This window comes from Heliangelus exortis, chromosome 4 (assembly GCF_036169615.1).
Source record: "Heliangelus exortis chromosome 4, bHelExo1.hap1, whole genome shotgun sequence".
Taxonomy (NCBI): Eukaryota; Metazoa; Chordata; class Aves; order Apodiformes; family Trochilidae; genus Heliangelus; species Heliangelus exortis.
Genome location: NC_092425.1, coordinates 15,212,567 through 15,238,804, shown reverse-complemented (window position 1 = coordinate 15,238,804; position 26,238 = coordinate 15,212,567). Strand labels below are relative to the sequence as shown.

General features: G+C 36.0%; 1 protein-coding gene across 1 annotated transcript in view; it reads right to left on the bottom strand.

Moving 5' to 3' along the window:
- Positions 1 to 26,238, bottom strand: part of TLL1 (tolloid like 1) — a 126,617-nt gene that overhangs the window by 71,618 nt on the left and 28,761 nt on the right. Inside the window, exon 2 of the mRNA XM_071743118.1 lies at positions 629 to 739. Within this exon, the coding sequence (XP_071599219.1) occupies positions 629 to 739 (111 nt within the window). The remainder of the gene's footprint in view (positions 1 to 628; positions 740 to 26,238) is intronic.

Below are 26,238 nucleotides of genomic sequence, written 5' to 3'. Positions count from 1 at the left end.
AACACCCAACTGCCTGTGTTAATCAGATTGCATCTTCTGGCCCTAATGCACTCTATGTTAACAATAGCAAATATGTGCTCTAACATCAGAGAAAACAGTTGCTTTTTAGAAAAAGCAATTTCTAGCAAGGATAGCATGTTCTTGTGTTGCTTCTAGATCTTGATGCAGATTGAAAGGAAGAAAAAAAGGAGCGAAGGAAGGGGTTGTAATCCAAGACTCCCAGCATTTCACATATGTTCTCCATAGGGCATATGGGCTCTGCTGTTGGGAACTTCCTGTGACGAAAGCAAACCTTTGTACAATTTCCTTTCCCACATGACATCCTGCAGAGTGGACTTACAGTTCTGACCAGCTTCTGCTCTTCAGTTCAACAAGATATTTTAAGATAATCAACAAGACATTTTGATCAGAAATGCCAGAACAAAATTAAAATTTTAGGTTTTTTCTTTCCTTAAAAAAAAATTATACTTATTGTTTCATAACTTTTTGTCTGTGTAAACTAATATTACCCAAAACATTATACTGACTTTCTTATATTTAAAACAGAGGCTGCCTTCTATGCAGAAGTAACTAACAGGAAAGTTAAAAGAAAGCTTAAAGAAGTTAAAACAAGTGTGAAATATCATACCTGTATTATGGCCAATTCTTTCGTTGGAGTGCTGCGTAAGGTCAATTGTCCTGTCAATCTGAAAGATTTTTAAGTCTTCATCATCTAAGGCAATATCTCCCCAAAAGACAGCTTTGAATAAAAAAGAGCTCAATTTAATTAAAGAATTTATTTGGACATTAAAACCAATCTGAAGACTATAATGCCATGTTACAACCTTTGGGGAAATGTACGACAAATATATATTCATATAGCACGTATCTGCTCACTGATCTATATTTTTATACAAAGAAAACTACCTAGAAAAAATATCTTTTTCCAGTATTTTCTTAAACTCTTACAGTCTTTCCCATTTCTTTAAACCCTGCCTAAATAAATGCAATCATTTAAACATACGTCGATATATAAACAATTTTTCAGCATGTTTTTTTTCTACAACTAAATACAACAAAGCATAAAAGATGCTGAAACACATTTACACTTTAAATATGAACTGAAAACATACAGTACTGAGAAAACACAACCTTAACATTTCCTAAAGTCTTCTTGAAAATGAGAATTAGTATTTTTTTATTAAGTTCCAGTTGATTTCTATATTACAACTTTCTTTGTCTTTTTTTGGTGGTTGTCTTTTCCTTACGGTTCTCTTGCATGCTGTGAATGAAGTCAACAGAGCATATTCCAATTAACATGAGCTGAAGTGGTTGTTTATTATCTTTATCCAAATTTTTCTTTTTCCCCTCTCTTCACTGCCTCTGTCAATAGCTCTATTATTTGTCCCCTCAGAATCACAAAACCCCTGGCCTTTATCTCAGTGTCATCTCCAATGCTTTCACTTCTTTCCTTCATCGAGGAAGATATCACTTCCTGCTTTGCTTCTTCATTATACCACAGATTGCTTTCTTTGCTTCCATACAACTACAACCTCATCCAAAGTCCTGCTTTTTCCAAATTATTCTCTCTGGTCTACTTACATTCAGACTGATTCCAAACATTATTGGTAACTAGAATTCTTTTTCTGTCTGATCTTTATATCAGCTTGTAGAGACCATTAATCAGATTATATTCTCAGTAGTTTCATACAGCTGCAAAAGTGACCTTTTTCTGATTTACTAATGCTCTCATTCATTAGTATGTAATCAAATGCATATTTAAAAAGTCTTTACTTAAATAAAAAGATACATATTTGTAAAAAATCTACCAGATATTACATTACTTGCTCCTATCTCCACTATTTTTCTTCAATGCTAGGCAACTAGGAGACATCACATTGAAAATTACTTTGGTCTGCTCTGTAAAACATCTTAAAAAAATAGTTCACCTACAAAGAGCTCCCAGCACAGGAGGTGCAGAAGAGGGAACCAGCTCAGCTCTAGGCTAGGCCAGGTCCCAGCTACCACGGACAGCCCTGAGATGGCCACCAGCTGGGACGGCCACCATCCTGACACCCTCCCTCACAAGCAGATCTATTTGATGACTGAGTAGGCTAGGGAAGTGTTTAACTCGGGTACAACTACCCCCCAGTGGGAAAGCTTGTGAAAATAAGAGGAATTTTTTCTTAGAATTTGTAAAAGTGAGGTGTGAAATCTATCAGCAAGACAGGTATTCTTCTTGTACAGTGAGTAGATGCAGAACTGTGACAGGGTCTCCTGCACTCAGAAGATACCAATGAAAGGACTAATGTAATAGTATATGACATTTAAAAATCGAAGTCTCAGATTTTTATATGCTACTGAGTGTGGAAAGCACAGGAATTTTTTGCTTCATCCCCTTCATAGCAGCTGCCAAGAACCGACAACAAAAATCTGAGTTAACTGGAAGGCAAATTTGAAATCTGAGGGAGTTCCTTTAACATCCTTAGATGGGAGACGGAACACAGCACTTTTCAGAGTCTGACCTGACTCATTCATGCAGCAAGAGGTGCCAAAAAGTGTGTTGGCCCAGGTTCAGGGTAGATAGTCATCTAAACCCACATGTGCAGTGGTTCCAATTACCAGCCACTTCTATACCTGAGTCATTGAGTACTTCCCTGTAACAAAGCTATGTGCATTACAGTATATCTTGGTAAGTCATTTTATTCCATACAATCCATTCACTGCTTATATGAGTGCCTCCAACCCTGAATAGAAAAAGGAAAATTAGAGCTAAATAAGTAAAAACAATTTCACCTTATTACCAGGTAGGCAACATATGCTACAATAATTAACCTGATTTTGTATTCTCACTGCCTTCAAATCAGTTCAGTCTTTCCAAAATTTTCAGGTGCAATACACTTTTCTTAGAAATCATTAAAATGAGAACACATAAGAAATAAAGAGCAAAAGATGTCACGTGCAATCACAAGATTGCTAAGACATGCTACACACTGAATTTGTTGTTCATTGTGGGTGCTATCTCCAGCCATAACCATGTAATACATTTCTCTGTTACCATAAAGAGCTCATAGAACTTCCAAAAGAAACCTCTGAATTGAAATTGATTAACTGTTTGACAATTAACCAGATCAGTTTGGCTCTAAATTGAACTAAAATAGGACAACTAACAACATTAAATAGACCAAGGCAGCCTATTTTCACAGACACACCAAAACAAGAAGATACTTCATTAATATCATCATTCAACGTTTTCCAATCTACGCATGGCTAGAAGCAAGTGTGCTATCTCTTGATTTACTTGAAAAAATTCACATAGACACACCTGAATATGGACATAACACCCCTGTCTGGTGTGTAGGAGTATGTCCTTCCATATTCCTACATACTGGAAAAGTAACACTTTAAATCAACACTGATACCATTTCTAGTTTTCAGGGGTCCTGCTTCAAACTCCTAAACAGAAAGCCACTAGTTTCTGTACAGAATACACCATTTCCACTTCTGTAAGAAAAGAAAATTATGGCAAAATACTCAAAACCCCTTCAGACTGTACACCAGTTGAAAATACATTCTGCATTCTTTTAAATGTGGCATCTCTTGATAACAGTTCACATAGATATAAAGTTAACCTGAAATCAGCTAGCTTGTGTATGGCATTGATGTAGCCTTTGAAGCACCATCTCGTGTCACCTGCTCTTAGAAACTTCCCCTCTGCTCCCCAAATAAAATGCTCCTATCTTCCTTCCTTCTTTTCCACACGTGTAGACATTTACAAGTAGGGTGCTGGCACCATTCCTTGGGGCCCGATTACATTCATGGAGCCCCACCTGGGGAGCACAGCATTCCACTGTTCTCCAAACTATAGAAAGCTATTAGAAAACTGGCCCAACTAGGAGAGGAAAACAAACAGGTATGACCTGACTGTGGGCACAAAAACCAGCTGTAGAGCCAAAGGCGGGAGAAGAGAAATAACTACTGGAGAAGTATCCTCCGTCCTATAAAACCAGCTGCTTCCAGACATCCCTTCCAGGTGCACAACAATCAGCTTGTAGCATAGATGGGCTACGAGCTAAGCAGCATACAACACTGGGGCATGTTCTAGGTTTTTCAAAGCAGAAATAATTTCCGGTACAAAGCAATACTCGCAAGGAAAAAAGTATTTATGACACCCTTTACCAGGGTAAAGTCTTCGCTTACCAAGAGATGCATTTGCACAGCTTGATCTTTGTGAAAGGGGATATTAATTTGCTAGCAATCGATCTCCATGACACAGAATAAATCTTGATCTAGAGATGTCCATTTCCTCTGAGCTAACTACAGCTTTTGATTTGTTCTTAATTGAAAAGTAGTGTCTTTTTAATTTTTTTTTTCTCTTTCCTATTTTAGGAATAGATTTCATATTCCTTTAAAATCGGTACAAAATATAGTAAGGTTTTCAAGGAAGCAAAGACAACTTTGAGAGACGCTGCAATCTTAGGGAAAAGGACAAGCTTCATGCCTAAACTTACTGAACAGGCAGGTTCTTTGACAATGCAACATCTTATACAAGATCATAATCAATGCAAAACACACTTTGAAACTGGTAAAATCTGTTCCTTACATAACGGTTTAGCTGCTGAACTTGAATGCAGAGGTCACTGTGGGACAAACAGTAAGGTGTCTGCCCACTCAGTTGGCAAAGTACTCCAAGAGCTTTCTGCATCACTGATCACCATCTCCAGGCAGATATTCACAAAACAAAAACACTCTGAAAGAGATCTGCATACCCATCCTATTAAACTTTTTATTATTATTTTTACTATTTCTAGTTTTCAGACTGCATATAGAGCCAAGATTTAAGGGAAAAAAAATGTTGAGACATGAGCTTTTAAAAGAAGTTATCAGTCACTTTGAATGGAACCACACCAAGAGACCAGTGGCTCTCAACAAGATCAATGATTGCCAAAACCTTATGCATAGTACCATCATTCCTAGGTCTGTCACTCTGTCTGTCCCTTAGATAACAGAAGCAGTGAGGGAAATATCTATTCCAGGGAGGGATGCATGCCACCTCTAGCAAAAGCTGGTGCTCCAGAATTTGCTGAGCATTCCTCTAGTGATAAAATTGTGATGATCAGCACAGAAGAGGGCTGACAGGTCATGGGGTATTCTCCAGTCCTGCAGTCAGGACATGCTAACATGTTCCACGATAGCTACCTTTGTGGAGAAGGCTAGAAAAATACACTGGGGGAAAAATTTGGATCTATAATAACACAATATTCATAGTTACTCCAGTTAGTTTTATATGATGATTATGATCTTATAACATTCATCTTCATTTTATTTTGAAACTCCATTATCTTATGAGCAGCCTTAGGGTAAATACCTACACAGTTATTTATATGACTAAGCTTTCTTCTGTTAGAAAACACAGGCTCATAGGAGACAAAATTAACACTCTTTAAATTATATATTTTTAAAAATTTTATAATGACAATATTTTTTTAATTATAATTTTTTTTAAATTATACCTTTTTTAAAACATACAAAATGCATTAATGTATGAACCTAGAAAGAACGAAACTCCTTGTTCTAAAATTAAGAATAGAAAATAAGAACATAATTGAACTCATTCTTTTCCTCAGATAATGCAAAAAAAATACAACCTTAAAAATAGGAATACTAGGAATAGAGGAAAACCCTTGTTGGAAAAAGTTGCCAGTCTGAACATGCAGCCAACATGAAACAGCTGTTAGGGGTGAGACAGACACAGCAGCTGCTACAAGACCTCCCCAAAGATGCAAAATATTATCATTTGAACACCAGGAAAACAGAATAGCACCACCAAATCAAGTGAATTATCATGCTAACTGATAATGCAGGGCACAAGCCAAAGGATTAAACAAATAATTCTGTTATTTGCCATTATACCCATATTAATCAACTGTATCTACTTTGTACATAATTTTTGTATAACACAGCTGATGTTTTGCAGCTAACTGTTTTCCTCGTACTGTCTAAACTTTAGGTCAAAACAGCTTCTCTAGGTTCAAAAAATATATTACATTTCATAAGTGAAGTACTATATGTTTCATATTTTTTTCCACATGATTAGCAGCACTTTTTGTGCTCAGAGGAGACTTAGGTATTTTTAAATTAAAATAATACTTTCATCACCATGAAACAAGTGTGCATCACTTGAGCCCAGTACTAGTTTTTTCATCCCAAAAATTGAATTCAATCTGTTCAGCTTGGATATTAAAGGAAAAATCAGTTTCTAGTTTTACTTAGCAGTTTTGAAATATTATTTTCTGCCTAGCCATAAGGTAACAAAGAAGTTGGAAAGCCTACATGTAGTTTCACCCACATGAATGCATTTGGGGACACGGGAAGTTTTACTGTGTAGTACTCCCTGTTCAAAACACAAATTAATTTCTAGTTTGATGACTTTGATGCTCCAAACTTGAAGCCTCAGAGAAGAAGGAAGGTAACAAATGCCTGAAAATAGGGAACTGCAGTATAATTATCAAACAAACCATCACACACTGAAAAGGAAGTCCACTTTGGAACTCTGCAGCTCTTGTGGTCTTCAGCGCAGTTCATATTAATATAAGTTGTGAAGAGCAAGGGGGGGGGAGGTCCAATGTACAGCTCACTAGTAAAGCTCACATAAGAAAAAAGCACGCAGCTCAGTGAAAACAAAGGCACTCTCCAAGCTAGGTGACTGCACACAAAACTTCAAGGACTTCGGAATTAAGTATCTGCAGCCTAACCAGTCAGCAGGCATGGAAACTTCCTCCACATGACTGTCATACAGAAGGATTCCAAATGAACAAACCAACCACAAGTGGAAGTTGTGAGATACACATTCTGCAGCAAAGACTGTCTGGACTATGAAGCCCCTGCTTCCTTTCCCATCTTTATGAAGAGGCACATAGGTTCAAGTAAGAGAGACTGAATGAAGAAAGGAAATCACATTAAATGAATAACAATGGAAAAAAGCTTCAAAATGTAGAAAAGGTGAAAGAATGTCACTACCATTACCATGCAGAAGGCAAAAAGCTACAGAATATTTAACTTCAGCCATCTACAATTGGTTTTCTTGGTTGTTTTTCTGAGTTGGGGAGAAAATTTTTAGTGAGGTGGAAAAGCTGGCAAATCCAAGATCACTTCAGACTTTTCCTAAATGTTTGTATTTCAGAGGACAAAGGTAAAATCCTTCATATTCTTTTCTACTTTCCAGACCTTAAAAAGTGTTCCAACCTATTTAGTGGAATAGAGATATTATTGAATAGTAAGGATTTCAGAGAATAAAATATTTTTCAAGGCTGAAGACCAAAAATAAAAAAACACTCAAAATGCACTTGGGTACACTACTGAGGGTGTAGGGCAAAGCAGATTTGGCCACAAGTTTAATTTAACATCCTAGCCTTTTAGTGACAAAGTTAGAGTGAAAAAATCATTCTGATAAGCTGAAGAAATAGACATAAACACATTACAGGTGAATTATTTTAGATAAGTGATACCCTGGTTGTGAGTCTTTGAAAACATGTTTTCCATGTTTTCTGAGCCAGGCAGGTCAGATACAAACAGCACCCCCGGAAAAGCCCTGGTACAGGGAGGACTGGGGTAACCAAGTTCAGCACCAGGATGATTGGAGGCAAAAGAGCTCAACCACTGTGCAGCAACCCTTGGGGGGAAGCAGTGGTAGCTGTCTGGAGATTTGGAGGGCAACCCAGAAGAAGGTTAATATTTACTTTAAAAGATTGGGAATTACCATTTAGTTAAAATATCTCACTTTGGAAATACCAGTCTTCAAGAACTTTCACAACTATGTCTTTCGTATAGTGCCACAGTAGAAGTAGATAAGGAAGTTAGTAATACCTCCCCTAGTAATTTTGTTGTGCTACGACAACACAAGGCCCCAAATTTAAACGTTAATACTTTATTTTAAATTGGGCATTAGAATATAATAAACATGACACTGATGTTATAGTGTAGCAGTACTATTCTTCTGTACCTTCCTCATCTTTGGGTAATGAACTGTTCTTAATTCTCTCCGAGACAAAATCCCAAGTAGGCTAAAGCAGTACCTCTAAAACAGAAAATCTCTGAATAATCATTAAATGCTACCAAAGATTTATACAGAAAGCCAAATGGCACAGAAAGGGAAGTGAATATCTGAGGGATTATCTGGCATTCAGGATCAAGGTTCTCATCATACAACATGAAATAAATCTTGCTCCATTTGCACAGTCTGAAATTTAAACATGGACAATTGCTAAACTGTACATAACTAAACCTTTATTTAGCGTTCAGAAGTCATTTCCATTATCAGTTGCAGCTTCCTGTTTCAGTCCCTTTTGCCACAAAATTCACTTAAGTCATTCGATCTTGGTTTTTAGCACATCATTCTGTGACCTAACTCTTGTGGAAGAGACAAGGAAAATGACTAAACAGCTCTTAAGGCTGCTTTTTTTGGCAATGATTCTATGCTTAATACAGCAAATTCTGGGTGTTGGACCAATGTAATTCTATATTCCTGTCCACATATTCAACAGATGTCTTCTGCCACATTTTTTTTTTGTTACCAGAGTACAAATTCTACTCTGAACAGCTAAACAGTTGAAGCATGATTGTTTTAATCTATCATCCAATTCATGTCATGGTTAAAAATATGAGATGAGTCCCATTTGTCACAACTATTTTGCCTGCTTATTACTGAATACTGATTTATTTTCTTCAGCATTTGTAATTGAAGGGATTGAGGTTTTTTTGTTTTGCTTGTTTTGTTGCGTTTTTTCTTTTTCCCATGGAGACTGCACAGCTGTTGATTATTTTTTGGACACAGCAAGCAAAAGAGAAACTGAAAAAAATAGCCTCAGAGTTAGTAAGGCAACAGTAAAGGAACAGAGGAAAATTATTGATGTTATCTAACACCTAATATCAAGTTACTAGTTAGAATTTAGTGCTTCATACATCTGAACCTTACATAGCTTGATATTTGCAGCAATCTCAGCTACTACAGTACTTGAGGCAGAATTTATATAATCACTGCAATGCTTTCCCTCTTGATGAGTACAATGAAACCTCATCCTAGTTTTACATTTGTTTCCCTTTGAAAAACACTCTTCTGGTACAGAAAACCAGTGCTGCATAGCTGCTGAAAGCTTTTTTAAATCCTTGTTTTTAAACAGTAAAGAGTATTAGCCTTTTGCAAGCACTTTGCTGTGAGCCAGCAGAATCTCAGCCCCATTCTGAAGAGAATTATACATGTTGCACAGAGTCCAAACTTACTCCCTAGATTTTAGCACTTTTGGTATTTCAAGGCTCATCAACAAAACTTAAATTGGGGGACGCAAGGGAGAGAGCAACAAAATAAAGATAGAAATAATAAATAAAATATAATAAAAATAATAAAAATAAATCCCCTCAGCTTCTCCTGTCCCTATAGTTTATATGCCAGATTGTGAAGTTGCAACTACTATCAACACTCCCAAGCAGATTTGTATTGTATGTTTATAGTGGTATTTTACAGAAGGACTCAGAGTTTGCCACTTTTTACTAACCAATTATAGGTCTAATGTATTAGAAGCAACGAAAGGAAAAAGCAATCCCATAGTGAAGAACACCTCTGAGTGCCATGAATTTTATTGCAGACATTCTCGTGGTCCAAAACAGTAGCTATGTAAAAGTTCAAGAATTTTGCAAATCTTGGAAGAAAGCACATAGTTACACCTTGGTTAAGCTTCCCATTCCCAGGAAACCAGCTTCATGTTAATCCTTATTTTAGAAGGTATTTTAGTTCCAATGTCAAACAGACACAAGAAGGAGCCAATCCAAATAACATATCCTGACGTTTTCTCTACATCTATTATTCCTCTTTTCTTGCATTCATTAAGCCACTGCAGGTCCCTGTGCAGGTCTTATCACTTTACAATAACAGCCCATATGTTAGCAGGAATGGTGGCACCATGGTCTGCTTGCTGTGCCACTCACACACATCACTGCTGCCACTGCAACTGCAAAAATCTTAATTTCAGCTGTTATTTGAATGAATACAGAGAAGACAGATGATAACTATTTAATGTTTTTTATATCTTTGGGTTTTCATTAATAAAGACATTACTGCCTAAATTAGTCTAAGAGAATTTTTTCTCTCTTTTAATACAGTTCACCAGCTGGAACAAAGCCAAACACACTGTTTGTAGCCGTGATCTGCTGACCACGAGGGGTGTGTCTTTTGATAGCAACACACTAATGGCCTCGAATAACCTCTTAATATATCTCTGGAAATAGGAATTATACAGGATACTGCAAGTACTAAGCTTCCTTCAAGCTCAGAGAAAATACTAATATTAAATATAACTATTATTCAGAAAAAATACACCACATTACTAAATATTACCCTTTTCAGAGGAGAGCTATTCAGCCCATGGTTTTTACGTTCTCATATTTCAAAATTCCTTGACTAGAAAAATTTTGATAAACTGAAAATTTTAATAGGCTCCTTAACTCCTAGATTATTCTTTCTTTATTCTTTTATGCATATACTCATAACTAGGAATATGGGGAAAATAGCAAAAAATGCCCTTCATCAGCTAGAACTTGAGCACTCAGAAAACATTTGCTTTATCACTTACCCCTTGAGTAGATCATACGTATTATTACCGTGTTTATAAAATACAGTCTCTAGCCTGATATCCAAATGTTAAACGAAAAATACTGTATTATTAAAAGGCATAACTCCCGTAAATATTTGAGAGACTTCTGCTTGACATGTGGGAGTGGAGAAAAAAAATATGCAAAACACAGTTCCATGCACTCTCTCTTGTTATACAAATCCTCTTTTGTAAATCAATCCTACATCTCCACATTTCTCATGGAAAAACTGGCAGTGCACATACTTTTTTAAAGTGTTTCCCTGAGTTAACACAACTGTAATTGAAAATATATTTCCTACTAAAGAACAAAATGGATGGGTCTGCATATCTGGTGCTCTGAAGCAGTGCTGTTTAAGCCAGTCAGCTCATTGGTCTTTGCACATGAGATTGCACAAATAATAGTGTATCCTGGGACAGACAAGATTTCAAGTCATCCCAATGATTGCAAAGGAATACCTAAACTTTAAAGTTCCTGTTGAAAACTAAAATATACCAACACTGTCAAACATTATCTGTCTGAAGCTATTTTCAGAAGGACTATACGGCAACATTTGAGATTACAGACTGGTAGCATGAATACTGCTTCAGGTATTAGATAGATGTAATATTACACACCTATTGTGCAAGTGAGTGCCTTTCAGTTGAAAGTCTTTCCCCAAGAATGTGACTCCCCCCCAAAAAAGAATTTTATCATGGTATCATGAATTCATTCAAATGCTACAAAAAAGTCAATCTGTAAAAGTTTCAATTAAAAGCACCTTCACAGATGCAAAAATCACTGGCATTTTAATTTGTAAGTTAATCTAGTTCATAAATTAATCTTGCATTTTTCTAGTTCTGAAAGTACATTTCTTCCCATCCCTGAAGAGGAAAGAAGCCAAATATTTTTAAATTATTCAATTTTTTAGCACAGTCAGTAGAAACAGATCAGCAAAATCTTTTAGAAATTTCAGATTTTCGACTGTAGAACTGACATTAATCTTTGGACTAATAAGTATCTAAAGAGGTAGAAGGTAGAAGAGAGACAGAAAACTCTCGTAATCTACAAGACAGTGTGAAATAAAAACAAAAAGAAAATCCTACACTACAGGACTTAATTTTTTTTTCATGGCAGACACATGGAAGAAATCTAGCTCTAGACTGTAAGTATACCTGAAAACTCTCTTTGTGGCATCCTAAATACTCTTTTAATTTTGATTAATGTCTTAGAAATTCATAAATGCACAAGAGACACTTCAGAGAGAGGTAAATGACCTAACCCAAAGTCTGAGAACAGAAGACATCTTCATATGCCCCCAGGACCCTGTACAGACCTGCACTCTGCTGCCCAGCATTTTGCATGTGACCCCTCAGAGCCACCCCAGGGGATTTCTCAGGCATTCTTGTCCAACAAAGAGAACACCCAGCAAAAGCTTCTCAGTAAAGCTTCAAGTGTGTCCTGGTTTGGGACAGGAAAAAAGTAATTCTCTGTCTTGTACTTTTGCTTTCAGCTGAGTCTCTTGTAAATAGCTGCAGCTGCTGAAATTAACAGCAAGTTTCTCAGACAGTGTCTGCTTCTAGGACTGATAACACTCGATGTTTATAGTTACTGCTAGAGATTGGTGTGCAGAGCCAAGGACACTGCTCAGCTCTGAGGAACATTTTACCCTCCGGAAGGAGAAAAAGAGTAAAGAGGGCACACCTGAAACCCTCCTTTGGGGAGGAATGGACAAAATAGATGGCCAATATTGACCAGAGTACTCCATTCTATAAACGTCATACTCAGTATGAAGTTGAGGGATCACAAGGGTCAAGCCCCTTCCTGCTTCCCCTTCTTCACCTGTCCCTGTTTGCTTCGGCATCCTGGGAGGATTCCGTCCATTCGTCTGCCTGTGGTCCTGATCCATGCCAGCCTGAATCTGTGTGTTCCTGCCTCCAGCTCCCAAGTGCTGCTGACCCCAGGAATCCAGCCTGGACTTTCCCAGGGCTGCTCTGCAGCCTTGGTGGTGATGTGAGAGTTATTGGGGGAAAGGGGGGGAGGAACATGGTATAAATTTTCCTGTATATTTGTATATATTTAGTAATTGTTTTTCCTTTTTATCATTACTGTTTCATTAAAGTTGTGTAGTTTAGTTTCCAACCTATAAGTCTCGCTCCCTTATTCTCTCTCCTTTCTTTATCAGGGAGGGGAGGGGGATTAATAGAGAGCATCTGTTACTCAGTTTAATTGCCGGGCCAGTGTTAAACCATGACAAAGTGCAAGCCTGAGAACACTTACAGGTTAGACTGTTGTCACTAGATCAATAAATATATTTTCTTCTGTTATGGAATTGAATATTATTTATTCCAGGAGTATGAAAATAACCTTTCTTCCTAATGATTACATGGTTTTCCATTCGATAAATGGTTTTTCCTATTCTTCATGTTTCAAGAATAGAACTAAAATTAAACCCAGTGGCTTTTGTTAGTCTATCTTATTGGGTTTTCCTTTTATTTAACTCCCAAAACATAGATACTAAATGGGCGAAAGTAGAAATAATAAAACACGATAACTTATGAACTAATACACCTGTTATTTTTCCCTGCTAGTTTCCAGTTTCTCAGTCCAATAGTATCCAAATTAAAAATCCAATCATACAACCAATCATAATCTTCATAGAACCCCCTGAAGTTTATTGTTTATAAAATTCCCAGCATTTATTAATACAATTAAAATATTTCATTCTGCAGTTTTGTTACCATGGAAATTGGTTGAGTTACTGAATTCAGAATCCTGCTGGCACCATCAAATCTATCATACGCAATTTACGGTAATTTAGAAAGAACCATTTTAAAAACAATGCATTCCCTTCACTATTCCTATGGAATTGTTTTTCTGTGACACTTTCCAATTTGAAGCTGACAGTATTACTGGAATTCCTACCATGCAACAAAATTCTGTATAAGCATTCAGCTGATAACATACTTAATGTTTCCAAATAATAATAATAAATCAAAATGACTGAAGCCCTACTGCACAGCAAGACAGAGATAGCTATAGCTTAAAATTACTAGCAAAGTAACAAAGGTAAGTGGATTCTTATAGAGAGGCATAATGACAGCAGGAGTTAACTTATCAGACGAACTTCACAGTGAGAGATAAAAGCAATTACTTTAAGATTTTTAAATCTCTAGGTTAATATCAAGATTAATAAACTGATTTGGTCTTTAATTTGGTAGCTATGTCACGCTTTCATGTCAAAAACTAAATGTTTCTTCCCTACACAACTGAAGCAATTATCTCCATACTACTGGCATTAGACAAAATCAGTCATATTAAACTTATTAAACTGGCCTTTTGAAAGAAGGAGTTATAATTAAGTACAAAGGATCATCATTCAGCTGCATCTTTTTTCTTGCAAGAATTATGTCTTAGCCTATAGTTATACATCTATTTTTTAACAGGAAGAATATAGAAATATTTACGAAAAAAATCAATTAATGGAATAGGGCTGCTGTAAATATATGCAACAAGAAAGGCAGGTCATAAATGCTAACTGACCTGGCCTTCTTCCTAAACTGAATCCACAGTGGTCCAAAACATCAGTCTCAGGTGGATGTTAAGTTTGTGTATTTAGAGCATGTGTGTATACATACGAAGAATATAGGACACATTAAGGGAAGCCAGCCAGTATCTTAGAAAATAAACTCCTCAAAAGGATTTTGGGCCTGCACAGTATGTAACCTCAAAACCAATGGTTTGGTCCAACAGCAGGGCACAACTTTTGACTTGACTGGTGAGCAAGAGGCAGTTTTTGGCCACCCTGTCAGGTTGGGTGTATTTCTGGGCACCTCACCATAAAAGAATCAGGCAGGTGGATCAGACAGAGCCAGCTTGGTTTCTTATTAAGCTGTCAGCCATGATAAAATGTGGGAGGAAGCTGGGGAAAAGCCCAAGGTACACTGTGATGCAGCTGGATAGAATAGAAACTGCTAATGCCCCCTTACCACATGGACATGGAATTCACAGAATGAAGAATAATCAGGTAAACCTCATTTTCAGTGCAATAATATGGCACAAAAAGTACAGGTTATTTTAACAGAGGGATCAGGTATAAGCACAGTAAGTATTTTACCTGATAAAAAAACTTAGCAGATCACTGGCAGAACAGTTCAGCTTTAAGATATGCTCTCAGCAAAATGCTGACAGCCTGGAACAGGTTCAGAAAGCTTTTGTGCAAATGATTTTTCATCAGTGTAAGGAGAGACCAGCATATATAACAACGGAAACCAATTTAAATGATTCAATCATCAATAAAATATTGTAATGGGAAAGTGTTTATGCACTGTGTGACTTTTCCTAGCCCAGCTGACAAAAGACAAAGCGAAAAGAGAGAAATTGATAACAGGATAATTAAAACGGTACATAACAGACCATTATAGATTAATACATGATGGACCTAGCAAGGCATTTAGAAAACACTATTGATCCTGAATTAAACACTAATATTTCACTATTACTTTTTCCTTTTTTTTTTTTTTTTTTTTTTTGACAGGAAGCTCTCTGCTCTTTTTGTAGACATCATAATGTTTAACAAATGTGGAAAATAAATCATAAGAGCCACACAACTCATGAGACAATTTAATCAGCACACAAACTGACAGAACACTTTCATTCTCACCACTTAATAAAAGGTCAGGATAAATACAATAAGAAGACAGCCTAATGTTCATTGATCTGGCTTCTGTTGGACATTTTGCAGTAGAACTTAGCTTTACTCAAACAATTGCTAAGGTATTTGTGGCAACTTGCTACAGTCAGTGAGCACACCACAGCAGACAACAAAAGCTGTCATGACAGGATGTGACCATCCCACTTCTGACAAGGTTTGTTACTAGCTGGAATGACCTTTGCACATTAACATCACACATTCTATTACTTTCTACCCCAGAACCCTTGAAGTACAACCCCCCACCCCCGAAAAAAATCTCATCTAGAAATGGCTACATTGTAGAAAATGCTGAAGTCTATAAATCCTGAATTGAAAAGACAAGGTAAAGTCTTACCACCTGTTTTCAGTTGGTTCTAAAACCTGGACACAGAATTGCCTTACTTTTGGCACAGGAAACGACAGTAAAAATTCACAGTAATCTCATGAGTGTTGAGTTTAGGATAATCACAAAAAGAAGAAACGCATAACAAGATTTGACTTGTGTTAAAATTACCTGAAAAGCAAAGATCTCTTGGATATATATGATGGACAGCTAAATGAACAGTTTTGATCTGTTCACTTGTGTTCTCCCATGAACCTATTTGATCTGGCAGTCATTCATCAGTGAAGCAAAAGCAGCTTTCAGGAATGGCATCTTTGGTATTTTCCACTGGGGCAGAACTAAACTTCTGAAGTAATGCTGTATTACGATAATCAATGAGGTGAAATTTAACATGGAGCACTGTACAAATGGTATTAATAATGCACCACTGAAGAAGGTATTTACTGAAAATGTAACTCTCAAAAAGCACATGACTGAGTCATCTGTCTGATTTGTTTGGAAGACAAGGTATCTTGGATTTGGAAGGAGGAAAAAAGAAAAGGGAAAACCAAAACCCCTAACAGAAATTTAATCACCACAAAAGAATCAAGAAAAAATGTTGACCAAGTCTCAAAACATAAATATTTAGTGATAAGCAGCTACCCAAGATAAATTATTAATTTCCTATGAGTACTAGCTACAGTACACTGGTGTACACATACAGTGTATAGCTACATACACATCTTTCCCAGTACTCTCATCTAAAGCTGCTTGCTTCTGCAACAGTCAACAGTACATTGTTATTCAATATATATACGTTATATTATATAACGTACACCACGTTAGTGAATACTGTGGCTTTGACATTCTTTAGAATAATATAAAAGCAGATTTCTTTCCAGAGAAAATTGTTATTTTTTTTCTTCTGAGTGCATGGAATTCCTTCCCATCTGCATAAGCAGTTTTAAACACAGAAGTTTTAAAATATTTTTATAAATATTATATATTATAAATATTATAATAGAATAAATATATAAATATATAAATAATTATAAATATATATAAATTATAATTATACAATATAGTAATAAAACAATTATAAATATATAAATTATATAATTATAATTATATGAATATAGAAATATTATATAAAATATTTATATAAAATATTTTTTATATATTTGAAAAAACAACAACCCAAAAACAAAAAAAAACCCCACAACAACTTTTTTTTTTCTCATCTAACATAATATGTCCTACAAGGATACATATTGAGATTTTACTTGCAGTAAAATAAAGACAAAAGCTCCTTTGGAGATACATTCTAAAATATTAATCAGAAACCGCAAGGAGGTGGTTTAATTGTGCATTTCACAATATTGTTTTAATCATCATCAGATCACTCTTACAAATACTTTTAAAAAGACTGCAAGAAGTTAAATGGTAGCAATATTTGGCATTTCACATACTGAATTCTGTTCCATTTCTATTATTTCTGTCCTCTCTTTTGAATTCAAGCAGAAACTGGCAGATTACATATGAGGAAAATCAACACCTGCAGGTAAAATATGAAATCTAAATTTAGGTACAGAACTGGACAGAATCCAGTCCATTGGGAACTGAAATATTCTTTAGCTACTACAATAATTTTTTCTTTGAGATCCTGAGAACTACCATGAATCTTTCCTCATTTTTCCACTCAGTGTAGAGTCTTCAAGAATAGTATTTTTGGTTTTCTTCCTATGAAAGTCTGTTCAACAGTACGTACACATCTAGAATAAATTTAATTGATTCTTCCCATGCACACTTTTGGTTTTACTGTGTACAATGTCAATAAAAATAAGTCTTAGCAGGAAGGATGAATGAAGAAGAGAGTGTGACATTTACAGTGAAAAGGCAGGATGCAGACTACCAGGAAAAGATAACCAAGTCGATGGTGAGTGATTACAAAATGTAAGCCAGTTTGGCAGAACTGTAGACAGGAAACTAAATTACAAAATGGTTGGCAGTGGGTATTCTGCCCTTTAATAGGAAATATGGTATCAGATAAGGTAACAGCCACATAGTCCTGTTGCATCTTTCCTCACAAAAACATGGACAGGAATACCTGGCAGTCCTGATATTCATATAATAAATAATAAACTAATCTGAACTGTATGCTAAAATGACCTTTCATTTTGATAAAATTTGATTTAAAAGCTCCTACTTCTAAGAAAACAAACAAACAAACAAAAACCCCAAAAGAAACAAAAAAAAAAAAAACCAGACAAAAAACCCCAGTATAATTTCTTAAGACAATTTTCTGTAAAATTGCTAAGTATAAAACCAGTGCTGGGCATCTCACCACTACGAAATATAAGACTATGCCTCTAGTAAAACTCATAGGGTTTTCTGTGTGTCTGCCAACAGACTTTAATTAATGAATTCAAGAAACAGATATACACTAAGGTAGTTGGTTTTTTTGTTGTGTTGTGGGTTTTTTTTTTCAAATACAGCAATGTTCATTATAAGTTTTAGTTTTCATTACACTTCTTACATAGTTAATTTTAGGTTTGTAGCATATATTGGCAACAAGCCCTTTGAAGAAGCTGATGCCTGCAGAGTGGTGTAGGCTCTCACATTATATTTCATAGAAGTTGGTATCATAAAAGAAAGGTAGTTTTTCCCACAAAATGAAGTACTAAACTTTACTTCCTATTATGGGCCTTGTTTTATTGCACACTATGACCAGAAAAAAAATTTTAAAATTCTACAGTAGTTCTATCTGACCAAGCATAAAAAATAACCTAAGTTCAGAAAAAACAGATGTGCAGTCACTTTAAATATTTTCTGTTATAGGACTACTTTTAAAGACACAATTTGCTACACTGTTGAGCTTTGTGGCATAAAATATGCTACCACTACTTATTTTTATAAAACATGTAAAAGGTACTTTAAAGCAATTTTCTAGCTTTGGCTTTTAAAAGTGAAAAGACAAGTGATTTTATACGATGGGCAGCAACTAGGGCCATACTTCCATTATCAGGGTTTGTTGCCTGTAATATAGCACGGTCTTCTGTCAGATGAGATGTGGAACATTAATTGGCAGCAGAGGAAAGCTTCTGATCCCAGGGAGGGAAATGGGATGAAACGATCTCTCTCATTTGAGAATTATGAGCTTCATTCTCTAAGGCTACAATAAGGCCCAAAGGGCAAAATGGACAAATGCCGTAACACAGACTAGGGCACACCTCTTCAGCAGCAAAGCCTGATTTTGTTCTGGAGTCAGTAGCTGAAATCCAGTCTAGAATGAGTGTTGTGGAAGCTCAGTCCACTATCCAGCAGATATATGCTAATACAAATAAATGATAGCTTTGTTAGCAGGTTCATCAGAGGCTTGATCACATAGAATTGCCATGTAAGGCACTCCATGCTCTGCATCACTTCCTAACATCTATCATAATAGAAAAAGCAAAGTTGTAATCAGAGAATGTTTTGTGTACATATCCTGAAAATATAGTGTAATTATTTTTATTATTTTTTATCAATAAAAATTTTCTACAAAAATGTTGAGGAAGTGGGGTGGGTTCATTCATACTTATTTGGTTATATGCTCTCAATAGCAGGAAAAACTCTGGGCAAACTCACAAATATTTGCCATTTATTTCAACTACAAATGTCAATTTAAGTGTAAGTCCTGTCTTTAGCATGCTCTCATCTAAATGCTAACTCTAAAGTACAGATGGTAATTTACAGTGTTTGTAGATTTACTAAGAGTTTACAGATTTGTCTCCTTGTGTACAAACTGCTCCTTGTGTTCCAAGTATGTGGTGGATGGATGGAGAGACAGACATCTGGCTATGAATGCCTAGAGAAAACTGTTAGCAGGAAAAAAAATTACCCAAGCCTTTCATACATATTTAGAGGAAGCTTTATTTTTAAACTTATTGTTATTGTCTAAATATAAAAAACTTGGGCACTGCCACCAAAAGAAGAAACACCTACAGTTTTACCTCTGGCTTGGTTTCTATGGCTTAGTAAATAGTTTCCAGAACTACCATAGTGATTTATATAATCCATCACTTTCACAGCAGTGAATAAGAAAAAGGCTACCCCACAATCCCACCTCCACAACCGTATCACCAGTCACCTGATAGACTACAGAAAGCTATCAACTGTTTCAAAGAGCTCTTTCCTTCCCATCTGCTTTTCAGGATGCAGAGGTAGTGTTACTTTTTTGGAAAGTCTTCTTTGGCATAAAACATTGACTATTTTTATGGTTTTGGGGTTTTAGTCATCCTTTCTTTCTAAGAAAGATCTTAGCTCTTGCCATAGCATGCTTACTTTCACTAAGAGGATAAAGTTAGGGCAAGGTCCCAGAAGAAATACATAAGACAAAGGAGAATTATTGGAGAAAATATATGTAATACTTTCTTTATTAACAGCATTACCTGTTTCTAAAAGTTAATATATTTTTCACAAGTGAATGTGACTGAAGAGCACATGAGACAGGTCTTCCCTCCACAAAGTCAAGAATATCTTTTACAGGTCTCTAGGTCTAATGCTAGAGTTCTGCTGGGGAGTAGAGCGGAGTAGAGAAAGAAAAGGAGTGCCTTAGAAGCTTTACTTGAAAATATCTCTGTGTGGATCCCAGTAACTGGACAAACATCAAATTACCTGCCCAGTTATGCAATGCTTGGTATCAGCCATCGTTGATGGACATTTTACAGATCAGAAAATCTCTGGAAAGAGTGCCTCAATACCATTTTTATTTCTTGCAACCCATGCTTCAGTGTGAAAATATCAAGACCTACGAAGCATACAAAAACAGGGAAAAGTGAAAGTCAGAAAAATGTCACCAAGTTTGCAATGGTGAAGAAACATTGGGTGCACAGCAATTTCCTTCCAACAAGCTGTCCTTATGAAGTAAGACTCAGAAAAATTGTATTTGTTTGTGTAGTGCTAACTTAAATAACAGCTATGTTAATTCACCTGGTAAATTCAGACAGGTTTCATGAAACTGAGTATCTGATTACTTTTTTTGGGAAGTCTACATATTTCCTCTACACTCAACAGTATCCATCATGCATCTCTTTTGATCCTAGGCATCTATACTCTCTTACCCTTCCATCCAGAAGACACAGGAAAACAGGTGTCAGGCCCAGGCCATATCTCTTTGTCTAGCACAGATACCTAAAATAGGCAGACCTAGTGACTGACTGATGATACCACCTCTCTCTTTGAACTCATTATGTAGCAGGATGAGAGCTGACCAGCTTAAATTAAACTCCTATCTTAAGGCCAACCTTAAGAGAGATACATGCTATCTGAAATGTTTCTAATGCTTTAATACGTTTCCTTCCCAATATTTTTCAGACAAACTACAGAAAATGGATATGCAGCTTCACACGCTATTTGTTGCAGCATGATTGCATTCTTCAGTGAAAGCACAAAAGGTGGTGGCAATGTAACTGATATTCTGTGCCCCAGGAAAGTGTTGCATGTGTGCAATTTGGGCAACAGAAGATTATACCTACATACATGAGCAAGTGATTTTCAAAACCTCAAAATAACATTTTTGAGATAAAAGATGGTGCTGTGCTGCATAAAGTTACTACTAAAGAATTACACACATTTTAAGATAGAACAGTTACCTCTTTCCTCTATTAAGCCAATGCTTTCAGGATTTGAAGCATTAACCTAACAGTGAACAAGAGAAGACAAATAAATAACTTTGTGTGGTGGGTTTGGGGTTTTTTTGTTTGTTTTTTTTTTATAAGTACATGCCTTAATAATTACAGTTACCAGTCAGCAACTTGAATACTGAAAGGCGCTTGCCAAAATTCTGTCTTAATCTTTGTCAAAAGTTGCAGTTTCCTGAAATAACTTTTGTGGGTAATTAGTAATTTTGGCAACAGTTTCACATTGGACATGAGACAGAATCTTCCCTGTAGATTATTACACAGATTACCTAGGGGGTAAAAGATGACACAAACATTTGAAAAGATACTCAGTCTAAAAAGAGCACAGTTGATTCCAAGACTAACTCCAATTACAAACCAAGATGTGGGCATAAGTTTAAAATAAAATCCATAATAAACTTTGTTTAAAAGCAATATCAGAAAACAATTAATAGGATTGAATTCATTAAGCCATACATAAAGCTCAGTACATTCCACAAATCTGTCCCAAAGCCCTATAAAAAAATTTTACCAGTTACCTTGGTAAATTTAAAGATATTTTAAAATAACGGCTCTTACAGGCTTCTTAGACTGCTAACTACAAAGAGGACTAGAGCAAGCAAATCTGAGCTCTGGGCATGTGATTATCTGTGTTCCTTAGGTGTTAGTTCATTCTCCCACTCTGTTTCAAATTGTTCCAGCTTGCTCTTTCCAAGAGAAAATGTAATCATGGTCTTACATGTAGTTCACTCCAGGGACCATTTCCCAACAAAACTGCACGCACTCAGCTCCCAGCAGCTCAGCTCCCAGGAGGTTCACCTGCCCTCTCCTGACATGCCACACTGCACGTCCCATGCATACCTTTCATTTCATGCTATAAAACCCCTCACTTCAGTGAGCCACAACACAGCCCTTGTACTGTTTAGATACTTGGAATAAACAAGAACACACACAATCACAAAACTGGCCTAAAAGCACAATGTTGGGACTCATTATTAAGATGGAAGAGGATGAAGATCACATACCGTTCAGTTATTCAAGTTTATGAAATACGGTCTCAACAAGAATTATGTCAAAGTTTAAGCAGTGTTTAAGATTCAAGAGTATTTCTTATTAGCGTGTTAAAAGCATCTCTAAAAACTGGGCTGTATGTTTCAGAGAAACATTACACAGCCTAATTAACATGTAGAAAATGCTTTCAGGTCCTTGGGTGAAAAGCAAGATAGCATGTGATTTATGACATCACACAAAGTCTTAATTGGCAAAAACTTCAATGACTTCGAGAGAATAACTCAGCCTACCCACTAAATTACTGATTAGCCTAAATATAAGGAAGAATCACTCACTTTGCCATTAAGGCAACACAGATTTTTCAAATGACACATTCTTCTAGGTGAAAACCTTTTAGTTTACCTTTGTACTATCTCCAGAACCACAGGACTTCAAAGCAGAGCATGAAGCACTGTCATATCAGTTTTTTTGGCTCCAAAGTGGTATTCTGAAATTAAGTGTAAAGGCCAGAAGCTAAGGTGCTTAACCCTCTTACAATTTAATCCATTATGTTAAGAACAATGAGGTTATCACTATATTTTTTCTTAACCGTATCAAGTAGGAAAAAACTAGTGCTTGACAAATCAAGTTCATTAAAGCTACATTTTCTACTACAGGAAGGATAATAAAGCCCCTTTAAACACTCACTGCCTTTAGGCAACTGACTTAGAAATATTTACTTAATCATCACTCTTAAACAAATTTACTTAATAATATTTCTTCATTACCATCTACTGTGAGAATCCCTAAGTTAACAATATTGTAAATCCCTGAGAAAAAACAGTCAAGATGAAAGGCAAATATACTTGTGTATAATTGACAAAAGGGCTAACATTTAAGGAACTGGTAACACCAAAACCAGGAAAAGTAGGTATCACTTCTAGCACCTGGAAGCAATAAAGCTTCTGCACTGCTCCAGGAATCAGAGAATCAAAAGAAGTAAAAAAAACCAAAACAAAACAAAAACAAACCAAACAAAAAACCCCCCAAAAAAACCCAAAAACAAAAACAAAAAAAATCCACAAAAAAAAATCCAAACAAAGAAACAAACAAAAAACACAAAACAAAAAAAACCAAAGCAGGAGAAAATCCAAACCAAACTATTAAAAAACCCTCAAACAAACCAACTGAAAAAGCACCACTCAGAGGACTTTCCAAAAAGAGATTTTAGCTACTTGATAGTGAGGAAATGCAAGATATGGTCGTTAAGCTCAGTGTAAAAAGGATCAAACACCATCACCCTGGCCCAAATACTGCCAAAACTGACTCTAAGATCCCTCCCTGTGCAGAAAGGTAGGCATTCATCCCATGCCAATCAGGTACCCTCACAAAGTGTCAGCCCAGGAATAAATCTCCATGGTTTATTCCCTTTTTGCTGGGACTGATTAAGTCCCATTAATGTCACTGGGAGGAAGGCATGCATGGCAAGGGTCAGGGGCTCCCTCCGGGACAATGGTTGGTGGCATTTGGGCTGCCCGGCAATTAACACACAAGGCAGTGATGGAGACAGCAGCTGCAGGAGAGAAAAGAGCTGGAGAAAAAAATAATATATCAGAGAGAAATGGCAGTTTCAAGCACAAGGAAAGCTCACCACGTCTTTGGGATTTAATGATGCATTTTAAAAGGGAACAGAGAGGAGCAGAGGGGAAGAGATGGGCTCTAACCCAAACAGTATTGTAAACAATAAACAAAAGAGACTGGAAATCAAAAACTCTTCCCATAGTGGGCAACAAGCTCTGAAAACTTCCATCATTTCCAACTCAGAGTCAATAAGGGTCAAGAGGGAAATCCATACTTTTAGAAATGTTTGCTGTAATCTGTTCTTTGAAAAATGACAGCTATGGAATGAATCAAGTAACTGCTGTGAAAAATCATCTGTTCTGCAAAAGGCAACTGCCAACTTCTCTGACAGCTGGTATTTAAGAGACTATTTTATGTGAGGAAAAACAAAACATAATTTTAGAATACATTCATCCAAATTCACTAAAAGGTAAAATACATTTATTTTCTTGATTGTAAATTATTAACAATTTCTTCTCTAAATGCACAAGAGCACCAGTATCACAGCTGGTGGGCAATTTTAAAATATGTAAAATATCCCTAGAAATCATGTGTGCAGGCCAAAACCATCATCTGGATCCAAAAAAAAATATTCATCCACTAGCCTGTTCACGAGTAATCCTTCCATGTTCATCCCTCGGTGATTACCTAACCAGAGTACCACACCAGGAAGAGACACAGTAAAGGCCAGATTTTTCTGAGACAGATCCACAGTAAAACACGAAAGAGAAGTACACACAGTTTCAGGACCATTTGTATCTTCATGTTTTAATTTCATAGTTACCTTCCAATCCATTTAAGAATAGCAATTTTGTCTACTTTGTTCAAAGTACTGCAACCTATATTTTATAAATCAGTCACTGTGTAAATATGTCTAGCTGGGCAGGTACTTACAGCACATAGCATCTGACATTACAAACCACTGCTTAGTCTCACATTAACAAAACAAAATAGGATTCCAAGGGTGAAACTGGCACATATTAAAAGAAATTACTGTATTTTTTTATCCTCTAGATATGTAGAAAAGGTGATCTCAATATACACCAACAAAGCACAAATTATACACCTACAATGCACAAAGTATATTGTAGGTGTATAATAAATGTTTTACAAGTACACTACTGCAGAAGCTTATTCCACAAACTGTTAATCAGAGGTTCTGAAACAAAGATAAGTTCAAGCTTGATCATAATGCAGAGAGGCATGCATAACCTCTACTCGAGCCAAACACTGCACATCCAACCAATATACTGAGATAAATTCTGATCCTGAAAATATTTAGTTATAAGAGCATCCAATGGAACAGGCAGATGTCAACAGTTCTATTTGTTGACTTATGCTAAGTGCCTCCAAGACAAAAATCTACCAATCTTTATTGATAACAGGCCTAAGCCTTTCTTTCTAAAAAGTCAGAGGAACAGGCCTATGCCTACTGCTTCTACTCAACAGGTCCACATTAGCTACTCAGATGACTTGACTTCTCTCCCACTTGCTCTGCAGCTGAAGTAGCAAGCACAAGCTATTACCTTTCTTTTTAACAAACAAAGCTAACTTTATTTTCAGTTTTTTTCAAGAGGAAACTTTAAAACATCTCCAGGCCTCTAGTCACACAAAGTCTTCTATTTTGCCAGCTAAACTGAATCAATTAAGGTTGACAAACAAGAATCTTCACTAAAAATTGTGTCTTGCTGTCAGCACCCATGTAATTTAAAGAATTAGACTTGTTTCTAATACCTTGAGAAAAACATATTTTAAAAAAAATACTCCGGCTACTTTCTGCAATTTTTCTCTGAACTGGGATAATCAATTCACCCTAGTTAACATTTCACACATGCTACTTTATTTGGGTTTCCTCCTAGTTGGAACATGGAAACACTATTAATAGAAATCAGACACCTAGACAAAAGTTCAGATCACTGTTGAATAAGCATGCTTTCAAAATATTCCCATTGTGAGAAGCACTCTTTATAAAGCAGATTTTAATTCCATCTAAAAACCAAACTAATTTAAATTTCAGTAGAATTACTATCTGAGTTAGCCTGTTCTCTACTCTGCCAAACAAGGCCATCTCAATGATAGCATTCAGTCAGGCCTTTTGTTGGCTTATCCTCAAAAAAACTCTATTTGTGCCAAATGGTGGATAGGTATATTCTCAACTATTTTATAGCTTACTCCAGAACAGTAACATACAAATCACACCAATAAATGTTCAATATGAATTTTATTGTTCTTATATTGTAAAAATGAAAAAGGTCATAAAACTCAATTGCAGTAAATTAAAGAAACACAATGCTTGTAAGAGCTATTTTTAATTTACCTGGATCGACAAAAATTGATGTATTTTTCACTAA